Consider the following 16,436-nt stretch of genomic DNA (forward strand, 5'->3'; position numbering starts at 1 on the left):
CCATCCATGTCCATGACCTTGAGATGATGCAAGCAAAGATACAAAAAATGATTACATGGAATCAGAGAGAGCAAAAGGGCCTCACAGAGAGAATGCTTTTCTTGAGTAAACACACACACACACAGCCCTGTGACTCAGTTGGTTGGAGCATCGTCCTGTACATTAAAAAGGTTTTGGGTTGAATTTCCAGTCAGGGGACATACCTAGGTTCAGGTTCAATCCCCAGTTGGGGCGCGTGTGGGAGGCAACTGATCAGTGTTTCTCTCTCTATATGTAAAATAAATAAAGACACATCCTTGAAGATTATAAAACACACACACACACACACACACGCGCACACACACACACACACACACACACACACACACTGGCAGAGGTACTTTCAAACTATCATAGTGCATGCAAACCTCCTTGGCCATGCAGTTGGTGAGGACTCTTATTTAGAGTCTGGACTTAGAGCATTTCCAGAGCGAAGGCTAGGAATTCTTTGCCATTGGCATTAAAGTTTCTAGGACCTGGAAGTGGCCATCTTGATAAGGATTAGTAGAGAAGAAGGTGGCATGGAATTTCAGGTAGAAAAGCCACAAAACCTTAGTGATAAGGCATGAGGAGTCCAACAGAAATACTTCTGGAGCTGCAGTGACTTCTTCCATGAGGAGCAACTGGCCAATAAGATCAGAACCCACTTCGTATTATATATATATAGACGATTAGTTGTACATTAAAAATGTATACATAATTAATTTTAAATATATTTTATTGATTTTTTACAGAGAGGAAGGAGAGGGATAGAGAGTTAGAAACATCGATGAGAGAGAAACATCGATCAGCTGCCTCCTGCACACTCCCCACTGGGGATGTGCCCGCAACCAAGGTACATGCCCTTGACCGGAATCGAACCCAGGACCCTTAAGTCCGCAGGCCGATGCTCTATCCACTGAGCCAAACTGGTTAGGGCATAAAAATGTATACATAATTATATCGCTGTTGTGCCCAGATTTCATGATTCCCAAGAACCCACAGGGAGCCAGCGAGTCCGATGCAAAAGCAAAGAGTCATTCATTTCAAACCTAGGTTTGGCTCCCCTGCCACACTCACCGATGCAACGGTAAGCTCCAGTGGCCGAGAGAGAGAAAACTCTGTGTGGAGAGAGCTTTTATAGGGGGTTGGGGTAAGGGGAGGAGAAAAGACTGTGGGCCCTGCCGATTGGCCAGGCGCGAGTCGGTGTCTCATTACACAGGATGTGGTCATAGTGATGGCGTGCACTTCCCTTGACTATCTTCCGGGAAGAAGCTTGCTGAGCACATGGCCAAGTTAAGATGGAGGGCATAGCCCTTACCCTGGGGCAAGGTGGAGGGCGTAGCCCTTATCCTGGGGCAAGGTGGAGGGCGTAGTCCTCGCCCTTTCAATCGCCATTCTTTTTTTAAATTTTATTTTATTGTTTAAAGTATTAAAGATAGTAGTACATATGTCTCCTTTTATTTTCTCCCCGTTGACCTTCCCCCAGCCTTCCTTACCCCCCTCACTCCCCACTCCCCAAAGTGTCTTGTGTCCATTGTATATCGCCATTCTTAATCTAAGTTTATCTCATAAGACTTATTCTTGTCTTCGCAGGAAGCAAGTTACAGAGTATTTTGGTAATCTATTGCTGTCTCAAACTGTCCCAAAACTTAGTGGCTGAAACAAGTACACTTATTTATTTTGCTCAAATCTGTAATTTGGGGTGAGTTCAGCAGAGATGATACTTCTCTGCTTCACAAGTGTCTGGGGCCTCAACTGGGAAGACTCAAATAGTTGAGAGGCTGGGGTTGGCTTCCTCATAGTATGGGAGTCTCAGAATAAGTAGCTGAACTTCTTTTCTGGCAGCTGGATTGCCCCAGAGCAAGTGTTCCAAGACACTGAGAAGGAAGCTGCAAAACTTTGTATGACCTCGACTCAAAAGTCCCAGCACTTCCACCATAGTCTATTGGTTAAGCAAACACTAAGTCCAGTCCAGAGTCAAGGAATTGGGGGTGGGGGACGGGGGAAGGTGATTAGTCCCCATTTCTCCATGGAAGGAGTGTTAAAGAATTTGCAACTATCTTTAATATGCCACACAGATAAGAAATGTAGGAAACTCTTTGACAACAATACTAAAGGAGAAAGAAGATAGCAATACTTTCCTTCATAGGTCAAGGTTAGATTTTGTTTGTTTTGTTTAAGGAAAAGATAATTTGAGAACATTTGGAGGTGAAGGAAAAAAACAAAAGGAGGGAGTAGATTAAGGAAACAAGAAAGAGAATGTTGCATCAAGGTTCAAGGGCAGCTGTATTGCTCTTCCGTGTAGGCAAACCATTTGGTTATCCAGGAGCGTTTGGTGAAATAATGTGCAAGTTCACAGCCTGGGTTCCGTTTTGCTGTGGGGAGTGAAGGCAAAGTCTGATTCCACTTCTGGTGATCTATCGCTGAGTAACAAACCTCTAAAACATAGAGGCTTAAAACAGCAGCCACTTGATCCTGTCTTAGGACTTTGGATAAGGCAGGGGAGGAGGGACTTGTCTCTGTCCCAGGTTATGAGGAACGGCCCAGCTACCTGGAACCACCTAGTTGGCTTCTTCCCTCCATGGCTGGTCACTCAGTTGGGATGGATCTGGCAGGTTCATGTGTCTGGGGTCTCAGTTCTTGGTGATAACTGGGTCCCTACTTTTCCCCCAATATCATCTTTCTATAGCAGTGGTTCTCAACCTTGGCTGCACATTAGAATCACCTGGGAATCTTTTTAAAAAAATCCTGATTTCTGGGCCTCATTCTCCAGAAATTCTGTTTCTTTGTTACTAATGTTGTGGCCCCACCCCGTAACAAAGAAACAGAATTTCCGGAGGACGAGGCCCAGAAATCAGGATTTTATTTTATTTTTTTTCAAAATTAAATATATTTTATTGATTCTTTACAGAGAGGAAGGAAGAGAGACAGAGAGTCAGAAACATCGATGAGAGAGAAACATCGATCAGCTGCCTCCTGCACACTCCCCACTGGGGATGTGCCCGCAACCCAGGTACATGCCCTTGACCGGAATCGAACCTGGGACCCTTCAGTCCGCAGGTCGACGCTCTATCCGCTGAGCCAAACCGGCTCCGGCAGAAATCAGGATTTTACAAAAATTCCCAGGTGATTCTAATGTGCAGCCAAGGTTGAGAACCACTGCTCTATAGCAAGGTCGAAGAGGGGGTGGGGGGAGCAGCTCAGAATTGCCAAGAGCTCATCATCAAGCCAGGTGCTCTTAAAGCTCAGATCTGTAACCGGCACATGGTCACCTCTGCCACCCTCTTCTGTTGGTTGAGACAGAGGTCGTTCGGATTCCAAGGTCAGGGACCACACAGGTCATACTGCCGGGGAGCATGTTTCACAGGGGGGGCCATCAACATAATAAACGGACAAGAAGGGGCCTACAGGCGGACTTGCGCTGGCTGAGGGTGCTCCTCTCCCTGATTTTATGCTGCCCCCTCTTCGGGATGATCGGAGGGCAAATAATGGGAGATAAGATAACCCCAATCTTCCCCCACAGAAGGGGGTCTGATCCGCTAGTCAGCTACTGGATCGGCCTGAATCAAAGGTGTGTGCACTCGTTCCGTCTATGAGGCGTTGACCGAGCACAGCCTATTCGCTGGGCTCCTAACACACGTGTTATTTCGCTATCCCTGTTACAGAGGAGCAAGCGGAGGCTCGAAGGCAGCACCTCGCCCCGCACAGCGCGCGACGCAGCCTCCCGCGCCCTTTCTACTCCGCAGTGAGAGTCGGGACGGAGCGAGGCCGGCGCCGTGGTCTCCGCGAGGGTCGCGCTGCACACGGCCCGGCTGGGCCAGCGATCGGCCGGCTCCCAGGCAGCCAGGGAACCGGGCGCTTCGGGGCTGCTCCCCCTCGGCCGCCTTCCTGGGCGAAGCGCAGAGACCAGCCCGCTAGGGGGCCTTCGTTCCGGGCCCCGGCGGCGGGGGGACGCGGGGGCTCAGGGAGCCCCACACTCAGGGTCCGACCCGGGCGACCAGGATCCCGGGGGCCGACCGCCCGCGGACGGGCGCCCGCACACGCACGCGTGCCCGCGTCCGCCTCGCCGGCCGCGCGGCTCTGGCTCCGCCCCCGGGATGGGCCGCCGGAGCCACCGTCCGCGCAGCCCCGCCCCGCAGGGCCAGGCGCAGCGGAGCCGGCCGCGCCGTGTGTATGTGTTCGCGGGGCGCCGTCTCAGCCCCGGGAAGATGGTGGCGGCGGCGGCGGCGACTGAGGCGAGGCTGAGGAGGCGGACGGCGGCGACGACAGCGCCCGCGGGCAGGCACGGCGGGCGGCTCCGAGACCGGAGCGCGCCCGGGGCCGGGGGACCGGGGCCGGGGGCCGGGCTGCGCCTCCCGCGCCCGCTGCTGCTGCTGCTGCTCCCGCCTCTGCTGCTGCTGCCCTGGGCCGCCGAGGCCGCGGCGGCAGCGGCCGTGGTTTCGGGCTCGGTCGCCACCGAGGCCAAGGAGTGTGACCGGCCGTGCGTCAACGGCGGCCGCTGCCACCCCGGTACCGGCCAGTGCGTCTGCCCCTCCGGCTGGGTGGGCGAGCAGTGCCAGCACTGCGGGGGCCGCTTCAGGTGAGTGGAAGGCGGTGCTGGAGGGCCGGGCCCAGCACGGGGTGCGGGCTCGGGGGCGCTCGAGGCGGCTGCGGGCCCGAGGGGGATGCCAGACGGAAAGTGGGGAGGCCGGGCCGGGCCGCCCCACGGTGTTGGAGGACCATTTGGTTCCGGGGAGGTGGTCGTCTGGGGCCTGGGGTCTTCCTGTACCGGGCGATGACAAGGTTCGAGGCGGAGGTGGGGGTACCCCGAAGGGGTTGGGGTGCGGCGAGCCACCTTGGAACAACAACAAAAAAGCTTAGGGTCCCCAAATGTATCAAAGCCCGTCCGTGACACGGGGCCTCTTGGGGATAAGCGAGGTGTGAAAGCAAAGGTGGAAAGGGGAGCCAGTCTTACTTACACACTCGGTTCCAGCAGCCCCTTGTCCCCGAGGGCCTGCTGAGCCCCCAGACTGCTGGGGGGGGGGGGGGCGGGGGAGGCGGCGCTCTGCACGGAGAGGGCCCTGGACGCGATTTGGTGGCTGGAGGTAGGAAGGGCAGGATTGCGAGATATTCGAGATAGAAGAACCAATGGTTGCTGGCTAAAGGAAAGTGAGGAAAGGAGCCCTTTGAAGCTCCCTGGGAGCCGCAGGCTGGAACACCGTCTGTCTGTCGGTTCGGGAGGGCATCGGAGGAGGTTCCTGTTGGCCCTGATTTCTGGGGACTATGGAGTTCTGAGTTGGCCTGGTTCAGGGCAGTACCTCTTGGAGAGATCACTCGTTAATTAATTAGTAGTTATCTATTATTTGCTTCAGTTGTGCAAGGATTTCCAGATAATGCATACAGATAGACTAGCCAGACTTTGGCCTAGTTCACAAGGCGTTTGGGATATAGCAAGAACAAGACATGTACACAAATAGCCCTAGTCATAGGGGGGCTACGGAGTCCCCCATGCCGTTTGGTAGGTATTTACTGAACACTTAAAAAAACCAAATCATTCTTGCCGGAGGATATGTTTTTATTGATTTTAGAGAGACAGGAAGGGTGAGGGAGAGAAACATCAATGTGAGAAACATCGATCGGTTGCCTCCTGTATGCGTCCCAACTAGGGATGGAACCCACAGCCCAGGTATGTGCCCTGACTTGGAATCCAGCCCGAAACATTGAGTGTATGGGACGTCGCTCCAACCAGTGGAGCCACCTGGCCAGGGCTCTATTGAACACTTTTGATCTCAGATGTGGAGGAGTGAGGAAATACGAAAAACAAGATAGACAGGGTCCCTGCTTTCATGGATCTTACATTCCGGTAAGGAAACAGGCTGTTAACAAGTAACTGTATAATTGAAAGAAAAGACTTATCCAATAATCAGTTTAGTATTTTGCGTAAGGCTGTGCAAGTGAAGAGCAGGGGACAAAGAGAGGACTTTACTTAGGAATGGGAAGTTTAGCAACTGGATAATGACTTTGAGTTGGGATCTGGCAAGACTGGGGAGATAGGCAGGGGCCAGGTCATGTGGATGGATCCCTGTTGGTTGGATTGAGAATTTTGACTTTTAGCCTGTGAACAGTGGAATGGTCTTGTTTTCACGACATTACAGGCTTTTTAGATGGTAATGGTCTTGAGCAGGAATGGCCTTGAAGGCGAGGCTAGAGCATTTTGAATTTGGGGAGCTTCCACGATCAAGTGAATGTATGGTTGGTTGGATCAGAGGAAAGTTCTTTCAAGTTCTGAAAATCTGGCATGCCATGGTAGGCAGCGGGGGACTGTAGTGTGGGGAGGGGGATGCATAGCAAGATCAGTCTGTACAGTCAGTCGGTGGACTCACTTTCAGCATGAGCGATGGTGGGCAACTAGGTGGGAACAGTTAGTGTGGGTCAGGACAGCCTAACCAGAGATAGGATATGAGATAGGTCCTGAGTGGTATTGTAGAGGTAAGTGACAGATCTTACTTTGAAACTGATTTGCTTTTGGGAAGAGAGGGGGGGATGCTGAGGGGAAGAAAACTAGATTCTATTTTGGGCTATTGAGAAGATAGTGATGCCATTAAGACACGCAGGGACACAGGAGGAACGGACCGGAAATGTTTAATTTTTCACACACTGAGATGCTTTCAGGGTATCCAACTGGTAGGACAGGTGTAAGCATTCGCGTTATCTACATATGAAGGAGATTTCCAGGGAGAGAGAGCAGATCTGAGTGTTCACATAGCAAGTCCAGAGGATTAGAGAAGAATCACTTGTTATGGGGCACAGGCAGTCCTGACACTGGTTGTCTCGGATGGTGTCACACTTGAGTGAAGGGGCTCCCCTGGTTATTGTGGACACTGCATTTGAGCCAGTTTGAGCTATTGTCAGTGTCCTTTCCTTTGACTTTGATAAATTTTATTATATTTTGTGGGCTTCTGGCATTTGCATCTTTAGAAATGAAAGTGAGAGGAACTTATGTCTCTGACCTTTAAAAAAGCTTTTTAAGTTTTAGTTGAAGGATTATTTTTAGGGGAAGAGTGAAGTACTGGTTTTGATTATAGTGGTATGTATCTTGATTTAACTTATAAACCTCCTTGTTGTTAAACTAAGAGATATTAAAATGGAGACCTTTCTGGTTTGTATTGGCATCAAGTTGGTGTGTTTTTCAAAGCTTTTTAGTTCCATAAATCCCATGTTATAATTGCTATTATAAGGACTCTTTCATCAATTGAAAGGAATGTAGGATAATAAGAGGATTAGATTTTACTGAAGTTATCACTGAGTGCATATTAAATACCAGGGACCTGGTCAAGCATTTTCTTATACATTGTTTCATTTAATCTTCAGGACAACTCTGACAGTATTGTATAAAATTTGGATTTTTGTGTGGTTGTAGTTAGAATATCACTTGATTTTTTTCCCCAAATGAAAGATGCTACAAAAATGATTAATTGCAGAGAATAAAGTTAATGGTGCCATTGTAATAAAAATAACTGGAATCTTTGTGGGTGATTTCTAAAGCAGTACCACTTTCATTCATTTTTATGTGAATCTTTATAATTCAGTGATCTTCTTTTTCTACTTGTGACATCACCATAGAAATATTTTTTTGGAAGATAAATATCAAGTTAGAGAATAAAGATATTAAGTCCATTTATGAAATTAATATGCATTTAATTTTTAAAAAAATATTTTATTGATTTTTTACAGAGAGGAAGGGAGAGGGATAGAGAGTCAGAAACATCGATCAGCTGCCTCCTGCACACCTCCCACTGGGGATGTGCCCGCAACCAAGGCACATGCCTCTGACCGGAATCGAACCTGGGACCTCTTGGTCTGCAGGTCGACGCTCTATCCACTGAGCCAAACCGGTTAGGGCATGCATTTAATTTTTTAAAATTCTTGCTATACAAAACTTTTGGGAGGATAGAATAGAATAACCTAGTGAATTGGAGCCTTGTAGTTACCCATGATGTTGAGCTACCTTCTATAGAAGAAAAAGAAAAGAAGTAGGCAGTTATTTAATCCTAGAGGCCCGGTGCACAGATTCGTGCACTGGTGGGGTCCCTTGGCGTGGCCTGTGGGGATCAGGCCAAAACTGGCAGTCCAGCGCCACCGGCCACTCCTGTTTGCTGCTCCTGCTCATCCTGGCCCTGCTGTGCCTGCCACCGCTGCTCAGTAGGCTCGCTGCCACTCTGCTGCGGTCTCCAGGCTGTGGCGGCCAGCTGTAAGCCCTGTGTCTGGCACCTGTCAGTCAGCTGAGCAGTGCTCCCACTGTGGGAGAGCACTGACCACCAGGGGGCAGCTCCTGCGTTGAGCATTTGCCCCCTGGTGGTCAGTGCTTATCATAGCAACCGGTCTACTGGTCGTTCGGTCACTTAGGCATATATATATATATATATATATATATATATATATATAAAAGGCTAATATGCAAAGTGTCTTTTGGGAGTTCGATCGCTCGCTATGATGTGTGCTGACCACCAGGGGGCGGCGAGGAACGAAGGAAGGCCCCGGCCAGCAGCTGGAAGGCCCCAATCGGCCCTGATCGCCAGCCAGGCCTAGGGACCCTACCCATGCATGAATTTCGTGCACCGGGCCTCTTGTATGTGTGTGTGTGTGTGTGTGTATATATATACATACATACATACATATATATATATATATATAGAGAGAGAGAGAGAGAGAGAGAGAGATCTGTTTTGTGCCTGGCATATACAGTAACTACTAGTAGTAGTCACAGCAGCAGCTATCACCATTTTTCTAGCATCCATTTTTTCCAGGTGTTGTGTTAAGTACCTTTTAGGAATTACTCCTTGTAATCTTTAGATTAAAGGTATTCCCATTTCATAGGTGAGTATATATTGAAATTACTTGCCCAACTTATAAACAATTGTGGTTTGAACTCAGGCCTTGTCTAATTCCCAAACCCTTGCTTTCCATTGTACCATTTGACCTTTCATTTTTTCTGAGTCCAGTCACCTTTTATGAACATTCTGTGGAAGGGCTGACCTAAATCCTTTGAGAAACACCTTGAGCTTCTTTTCCAACTTGGGCCTGGCAGAATGGCTCCCATAAAGAAGGGTGGAGAGTAGAAGAAAGACCGTTCTGCCATCAACAAGGTAGTGACCAGAGAATATACTATCAGTATTCACAAGCCCACCCATGGAGTGGGTTTTAAGAAGTGTTCCCCTCAGGCTTAAAGAGATTGGGAAATTTACCATGAAGGAAATGGGAACTCTAGATGTATGCATTGACACCAGGCTCAACAAAGCTGTTTGGGCTAAAGGAGTAAGAAATGTCCCATACTGTACTCAGGTGTGGTTGTCCAGAAAATATAATGAGGATGAAGATTCACCAAACAAGCTCTATATGTTGGTTACCTAAGTACCCATCCCCACTTTAAAAAATCTACAGTTAATATGGTTGAGAACTAACTGCTGATTTTAGAATAAAGTTATAAAACTGGCCCCCAAAAGTCATTTTTGCCTATATGACTGCCATATATCTTTTGTCCTTCTGTTTCTCCTAAACTTCATTGTCTTATTTTCTACTGTTTGCTGGGCATCTTTACTGGGATCTTTTAATGTCATTTCAGAGTGAGCCATGTGTAAGATCAAACTTTTTATCCTCATTGAAATAATAGCCTTTTCCTTTGCACTTTCTTATTTCAGTAGCAAATCTGACTTTAGATAAACAACAGTCAATATTTAAGAGTAATTCATTGCTCTTTCTTCTCTCTTTTCTAAAGCCTTAGAAATTTTTCATTTCCATTTCTCCTGTTGCCATTCTAGTGTACGTGGTCCTTTACCTCATTGCTAACCTGCCTCTGTTATACCCTGACTGGTTTCTTGCACTTCCAGAGTCCATTCTACACTTTGTCACATAATCCCCTGAAAATATGTGTCACTATCTAAATCTCTTTTTTTTTCCCCACTCCTCTTAACTGTAAATTGACTGTCAACAGAAGGCTCCCACTGCCCTATACACTGTCTTTTTTCCTAAACAAATTCTTCCACTTTTTAGTTTTCCTGCATATTTGTTAATTCAGCACTATTCCGCCTCCCTGCCCCACATTCTTCTCTACTTATATAGATTCTACCCCAAGGCCCATCTTCAGTTCTCTATAATCTGTAATAGCAAATTCTCCAAAATCATACCTGTTTATCTTCTTTTGAGATGAGTTATCAACCTGTTTAATTCATAGATAGCTACTGAATGAGTGACTATTATGTATTAGGTTATGTGCATGCCTTGAACATATGAATGTGGGTAAGAATCATGCCCTGCTTTCCCATTGGAGAGCTCATAATTCTGAAAAGCAGCTAAGTGCACAGGCAATAATAAAAATACAGGCAGGATGTGGTGCAGGGTTAATATGTGGTGGAGAGACTAACCTTTTGAGGGCTCGGATGGAAGGTATACAGAGAAGAAGACATTTTGGACGGATCTGAGAAGTTTAGTGTGAATAGTGAAACATGAATACTAGTGGGGGAGAAGGGTATTTCAGAAGGAGCAAAGAGCTTGTGCAAAGACAGAATCATGAACTGTTAAACACTTATTAGGGTATTAGTTTCCTAGTTTTGTGGTAACAAAGTGTTACAAAATGGGTGGTTTAAAACAACAGAAATCTAATTGCACAGTTCTGGAGGTCAGAAATCTGAAATGAAAGTCTTGGTGGGGCCATACTTTCACTGAATAAAGGAGAATCTGTTCCTTGCCTTCCTCTTAGTTTATGGAATTGCCAGCAACCCTGGGCATTCCTTGGCATGCAGGTACATCATTTCAGTGTCTGCCTCCATCATTTCATTCTCATGACATTCTCCCTGTTTGTCTTCTCTTTTTATAAGGATGCCAGTCTTATTGGATATATGGCTTGAGTACATTTTACTAGTAACTTGAGTACATCTGCAAAGACCATTTGTACATGAGGTCACATTCACATGTACTCGGGGTTAGGACTTCAAAATATATATATATTTTTTTGTGGGGGATGTAGTTCAAACCACAACACTTAGAGAATTCAACATAGATAGTTGTTAGAGTATAACTTGTGAGGGGTGCCTTGGAAGGTGATAATGGCTTTCCCTCTGCCTTTCCTAAAAAACCTTCAGCTTCAGTGTGCATCCTTGACCTCGCTAAGCCGTCAGTTCATTCCAGTCTCTGGCTGCAGTGATTGTTTTGAGGTAGGCAGTAATCTAAGATGACTCAATCAGAGTGAATCTCAGAACTTGCTAGAGGCCTCTCTATGGGTGTTTATGAAGCAGATGCTTTGTCATCTGCCCTCTATGTGGTGAGGCTGTGGAACTTACAACTATCATAGCTGGTAGCATTGCTGTTGTGATAGGAGCCCCCCTGAGATCTGAGCAACTTCTAGAGGAGGGAGGATGTCAGAGAAGTGGAGTCGGAGACCTGATGACTCTGAATTTCTGGATCAAGACTTGCCTGAATGTACTTTTCAGTTTTGTGAGGTACTACATTTCTTATGGCAGTTAGTGTTGAATTTCCTGTCCCTTACAATATAGAATAATTTCTAACGTGCAGAGGGACGTAGGGCCAGATCATGAAAGTCTGTATATTCCATACCAAGGACTTTGGGCCTTAATGCTTTTGGTGTTGATAACATGGTCTAAATTCCTGATATTTTCCTCCCAAGTCTTTCAGTGTTCCAATTTTGATGGGCATATGATCTGAACCCTAAGTTACCATAGCCAATAGTTGTAGTTTGTTTCTTTGATACTGCTTAACTGGGATTGCCAACTACCAGCTGGAGATGAGACTGTTCTCACTGCCCTGTATCTCAGCCCTGTTAAGCCAATTTTATAATTGAGGGCTCAGTAATTGTCATTCTGTTTGTAAATTGTATTGGATATGATTTCTGTCTAAGTTCTTTTAGTGACAGACACCCAACTTATACAAGCTTAAGAGAAAAAGATGAGAGATTTACTGTTTGTTTTTAATATGTTTTTATGGATTTCAGAGAGGAGGGGAAAGGGAGAGAGAGAAACATCGGTGATGAGAGAGAATCATTGATTGGCTGTCTCCTGTACACTGGGGATCGACCCTGCAACCTGGGCATCCTCATGGTTCATAGGTCAGTGCTCACCCACCGAGTCACGCTGGTCAGGTGAGATTTACAGGTTTATGTGACAGAAAAGTCAATGGGGATATTGTTGGCTTCATGCATGGCTGAATCCAGTGGACCAGTTGTTCTTACTCTCTCCATCCCTTTACTTTGCTCTGCTTTTTACCGGCCTCACTCTCAGGTAGGCTAAGTCAAACTGGCTTAGCATCCTCCTGAGTTGAGTACCTGCTCTGGGAGTGGAGGATGAAGTTCAGCTTCATTAGATGGCATGAATTGAGAAAGGGGAGCAAGGAAGGAGAAAGGAAAACACATGTTATGTTACCAGAAAGTGGGGCCACTGCTGGGCAGGTGAAAATAGTGACATTGCTGTGTATTCTTAGAACGTGCCATTTGGTGAATACTAATTATTGATGATGAAAATTGGGAATGTTCTGGAAAATATTATATCAAGTAACAGAATGCTGATCTCCAGTTTATTAGGAATTCACTCTATCATTACAAGGATTTGTGAGAGACCCTTTAGGTAGAATGCATTATACTGGCTCTTTGAGATTACTACAGTGAGGATTGTCCTGTGTTGAGTTTCAGTCTAGTAGAGCCAAGTCATTGAATGGCAGTTATTCATCTCCTGATTTTGTAATGGGGGAACAGAGAGGATGATGGGAGGAAGCAAACAGATATGTGTGCATTGTGTGAAATTATGCTATATTGGAAGCATCCTTAACTTTATGTAAAATACTTACATAATAGACATTTAAAGGTTTTGGTTGATTCCTGGAAGATAGAGTTTACTTATCTGAAAAGATAATATATGGTTATTGAGTAAAAAGAAAAGTTGAGCATGAATGTCTTAATATATGTCTGAAAGCAGATATCTGACATTTAAACTTTATCTCTGCAGAAGGTTCCCAAGATGAGCAAATATTTTTTTATTTACTACAGTATAGAGGACAGAAATATATAGGAGAAAAGCAGAGTATGTTTATGGTCTAAACATTTTTTTCTAACTATGATTAACTGATTCAATAAATTTATAGGTTATCTTTATCTTGAGAATTAAATATAAAAGTAGTTACCTGGAACTGTGGCTGAACAATATGAAATCATACTATTTTCTCTCTTTCACATAATCTTGTTTCTAAAACTGAAATGAAACTGTAGTACTTTTCAGAATAATTGTATCTGAAAATTTATCAGCCACTAATCTGTTAGGAAACTTGTTTCCTACTTCTGTGATTTCCCAAACGCATTGTGGCAAAAGTGACTCACATCCCTACTAGTATATTATGTCCTACTCTAATCCTTCATTTTGTTACTTTCTTCCTTCAGTTTTCCCTTTTTCTCCCTATTCTTTCAAACTAGCCCGTTATTATTAGCCTTTTTCTAATTTTTTCTCCTTAGGGCGACTTTCTTATATTTGCCTTGTTTTTTTCTTTCTCCTTGTTTTAGTGATGTCATATCCCTTTAATTGCTTTTCTTTTAGCACTTGGAAGCCTGCTTTCATTTTTATCTTTTCAATTTTTAATTTAAGTTTTCTGTTTTTTCAAGTTATATTTTGAGTGAACTTCAACTCTGTTTATTTTTAAAAATATGTTTTTAAAAAAATATATTTTGTTGATTTTTACAGAGAGAAAGGGAGAGGGATAGAGAGTTAGAAACATCGATGAGAGAGAAACATCGATCAGCTGCCTCCTGCACACTCCCCACTGGGGATGTGCCTGCAACCAAGGTACATGCACTTGACTGGAATCGAACCTGGGACCCTTGAGTCCGCAGGCCGATGCTCTATCCGCTGAGCCAAACCAGGTAGGGCTGAAAATATGTTTTTATTGATTTTTTTTTTTTTCCGAGAGAAAAGGAGAGGGATAGAGAGATAGAAACATTGACAAGAGAAGAGAGGAACATCATCTATCAGCTGCCTGCACGCCCCCTACTGGGGGTGGAACCCGCAATCTGGGCATGTGCCTTGATCAGAAATCGATCTGGCAATCCCTTGCTTCCTGGGTAGATGCCACACCTGTTGGGCCAACTCTAGCTATTTATTTACATGTTTTCTCATCTAGAATTCTGTCTTTCACTTATAGAAGTTAATTTTAGTCATGGTTGAATTTTCGATGGCTGAATTTATTCTTTTAGAATTTGAGATTAACATTGTACTGTAATTAAGTTGAATGAATTTTAAAATTATTTCCTCTTGGTCCTTTTTGCTTGCTAATTAAGAATTTTCTCATTTGTTTATTAATAAATCTAACCATTAGGGGCTGACATTTTATCAGCTGCTGTTAAGACACACAAAAGTCACCTCTCTTCACCAGTGTTTCCTATATTTTTGATTCACAGATCCTTTCGGAAAAATGTATACTCTTATGGACTCTCTTATAAATTAAAAGGTCATCTTTAAAAATGAATCCTGTTTTTTTTTTTTTTTTAAATCCTTACTCAAGGATATGTTTTCTTTTTCCTTTTTAGTTAATTTTTAGAAAGAGAGGAAGGGCAAGAGTGAGAGAGAGAAACATCAATGAGAGAAAGAAACAGTGATTGGTTGTCTCCCATATGTGCCCTGATGGTATCAAACCCTCATCCTAGGTATGTGCCCTGACCAGGAATGGAACCTGCAACCTTTCAGTGTATAGGACGATGCTCCAAACAACTGAGACACCCAGCCAGGGCTAAAAAATGCACCCTGTGTTTTTTCTTATTGTTGTTAATCCTCACCTGAGGATATTTTTTCCATTGATTTTATTTTATTGTTTTTATTTTTATTGATTTCAGAGAAGAAGGGAGAGGGAGAGAGAATCATTGACTAGTTGTCTCCTGCATGCCCCCTACTGGGCCTCGAGCCTGCAAACTGGGCATGTGACCTTGACTGGAATCGAACCCAGGACCCTTCAGTCCACAGGCTGATGCTCTATCCACTGAGCCAAACCAGCTAGGGGTCCATTGATTTTTAGAGAAAGTGAAATGGAGGTAGAAAAGGGGCGGGGGGGGGGAAGAGAGAGAGAGAGAGAGAGAGAGAGAGAGAGAGAGAGAGAGAGAGAGAGAAAGAGAGAAAAGAAACATCAGTGTGAAAGAGACACATCGATCGGTTGCCTTCTGCTGGTGCCCTGACCAGGGGCCAGGGCCAGGGATTGAACCTACAACTGAGGTGCATGCCCTTGACTGAGAATCAAACCCAGGACCCTTTGATGCATGGGCTGATACTCTGACAATTGAGCACACCAACTAGGGCTGCATCCTGTTTTTTATAAGATACTTTTAAATAGAGTAAAAAGTAATTTTTTAAAAATCATAACATAGATTTGAAATATAATTTGTAATGACATTCACAATATAAAAAATTTGACCTTTTCCCTGTTTAACATGTTGGTACATGTTTAATGTATTTTAAATTAATGTGTAAGGAAAAGCATGATTTATACACAAATAAAAAATGACATTTAATTTTGGGATCAATGTATATTAAAATAGGGATTTAATTTGACTCTGTACTATAAAATTAGACAAATTTCCCCTCCTTTTGTTTGATATTCATGCATTTGTGCTTTAAAAATTATTTCTTAGCATTTTTTTGTATTTTGTTTCTACATCATAAAATAATAGTGGTTTTCAGCTGTTTGTTGGCATTTCTCTGCAAATAGCATGGTTCCTGTGTGGATGTTTTTTTCCCCCAAAATTGAATAAAAAGGCTGAACTGGTTGTAATTGTTACTTAATTTTCCCCTTTTAACAATGGGATTTTTGAAGTGCAAAGGGCATCTTGCAAAGCTGGATTTTGATTAGACTTGACAAGTTAATATTGAGGTAAATTTGTAAGTAGAGATTAATTTTTTTGCCCTTCCATGACTCATATTTTTTAAAAAATATATTTTATTGATTTTTTACAGAGAGGAAGGGAGAAGGATAGACAGTTAGAAACATCGACGAGAGAGAAACATCGATCAGCTGCCTCCTGCACACTCCCTGCTGGGTATGTGCCCACAACCATGTTATATGCCCTTGATCAGAATCAAACCTGGGACCCTTGGGTCTGCAGGCCAACGCTCTATCCACTGAGCCAAGCCAGCTAGGGCTACATGACTCATATTTAAACATTGTGTCTTATGCTTTTCTTTTGTAACATCATTTAGACCACTGGTTGAATAACATTGAGCAACCCTGGCCAAGTAATTGTTTGCTTTAAATCAGTCATGGGTTTGCTGATTCAGTCTCTGTGGACTGACTTTAACTTCCTTTTAATATAAAATATATTAAGTCTATGGAAGAAATACAAATAATAATAAAGTGAATATCTTTGTACCTACAAACTAGCTTTGCTGAATTTTCTTCAT

The 16,436-nt window shown here is 44.4% G+C and overlaps 1 protein-coding gene and 1 pseudogene across 7 annotated transcripts in view; both read left to right on the top strand.

The window, feature by feature from the left end:
- The first annotated feature begins 4,156 nt into the window (after positions 1–4,156).
- The window catches only part of ATRN (attractin), a 157,240-nt gene continuing 144,960 nt past the window's right edge, over positions 4,157–16,436 (top strand). For 4 of the 7 annotated variants that reach the window (XM_036323422.1, XM_036323417.1, XM_036323419.1 and 1 more), the window contains exon 1: positions 4,157–4,600. In XM_036323422.1, the coding sequence (XP_036179315.1) occupies positions 4,230–4,600 (371 nt within the window). In that variant the 5' untranslated portion in view covers positions 4,157–4,229. Of the gene's footprint in view, positions 4,601–5,831; positions 5,864–16,436 lie in introns of those variants that run through there. The other 3 variants (XM_036323421.1, XM_036323420.1, XR_004970097.1) reach the window with 2 other exon arrangements.
- Positions 8,732–13,765, top strand: LOC118663614 (annotated as a pseudogene).

The sequence above is a fragment of the Myotis myotis genome, unplaced genomic scaffold, assembly GCF_014108235.1.
Source record: "Myotis myotis isolate mMyoMyo1 unplaced genomic scaffold, mMyoMyo1.p scaffold_m19_p_9, whole genome shotgun sequence".
Classification (NCBI taxonomy): Eukaryota; Metazoa; Chordata; class Mammalia; order Chiroptera; family Vespertilionidae; genus Myotis; species Myotis myotis.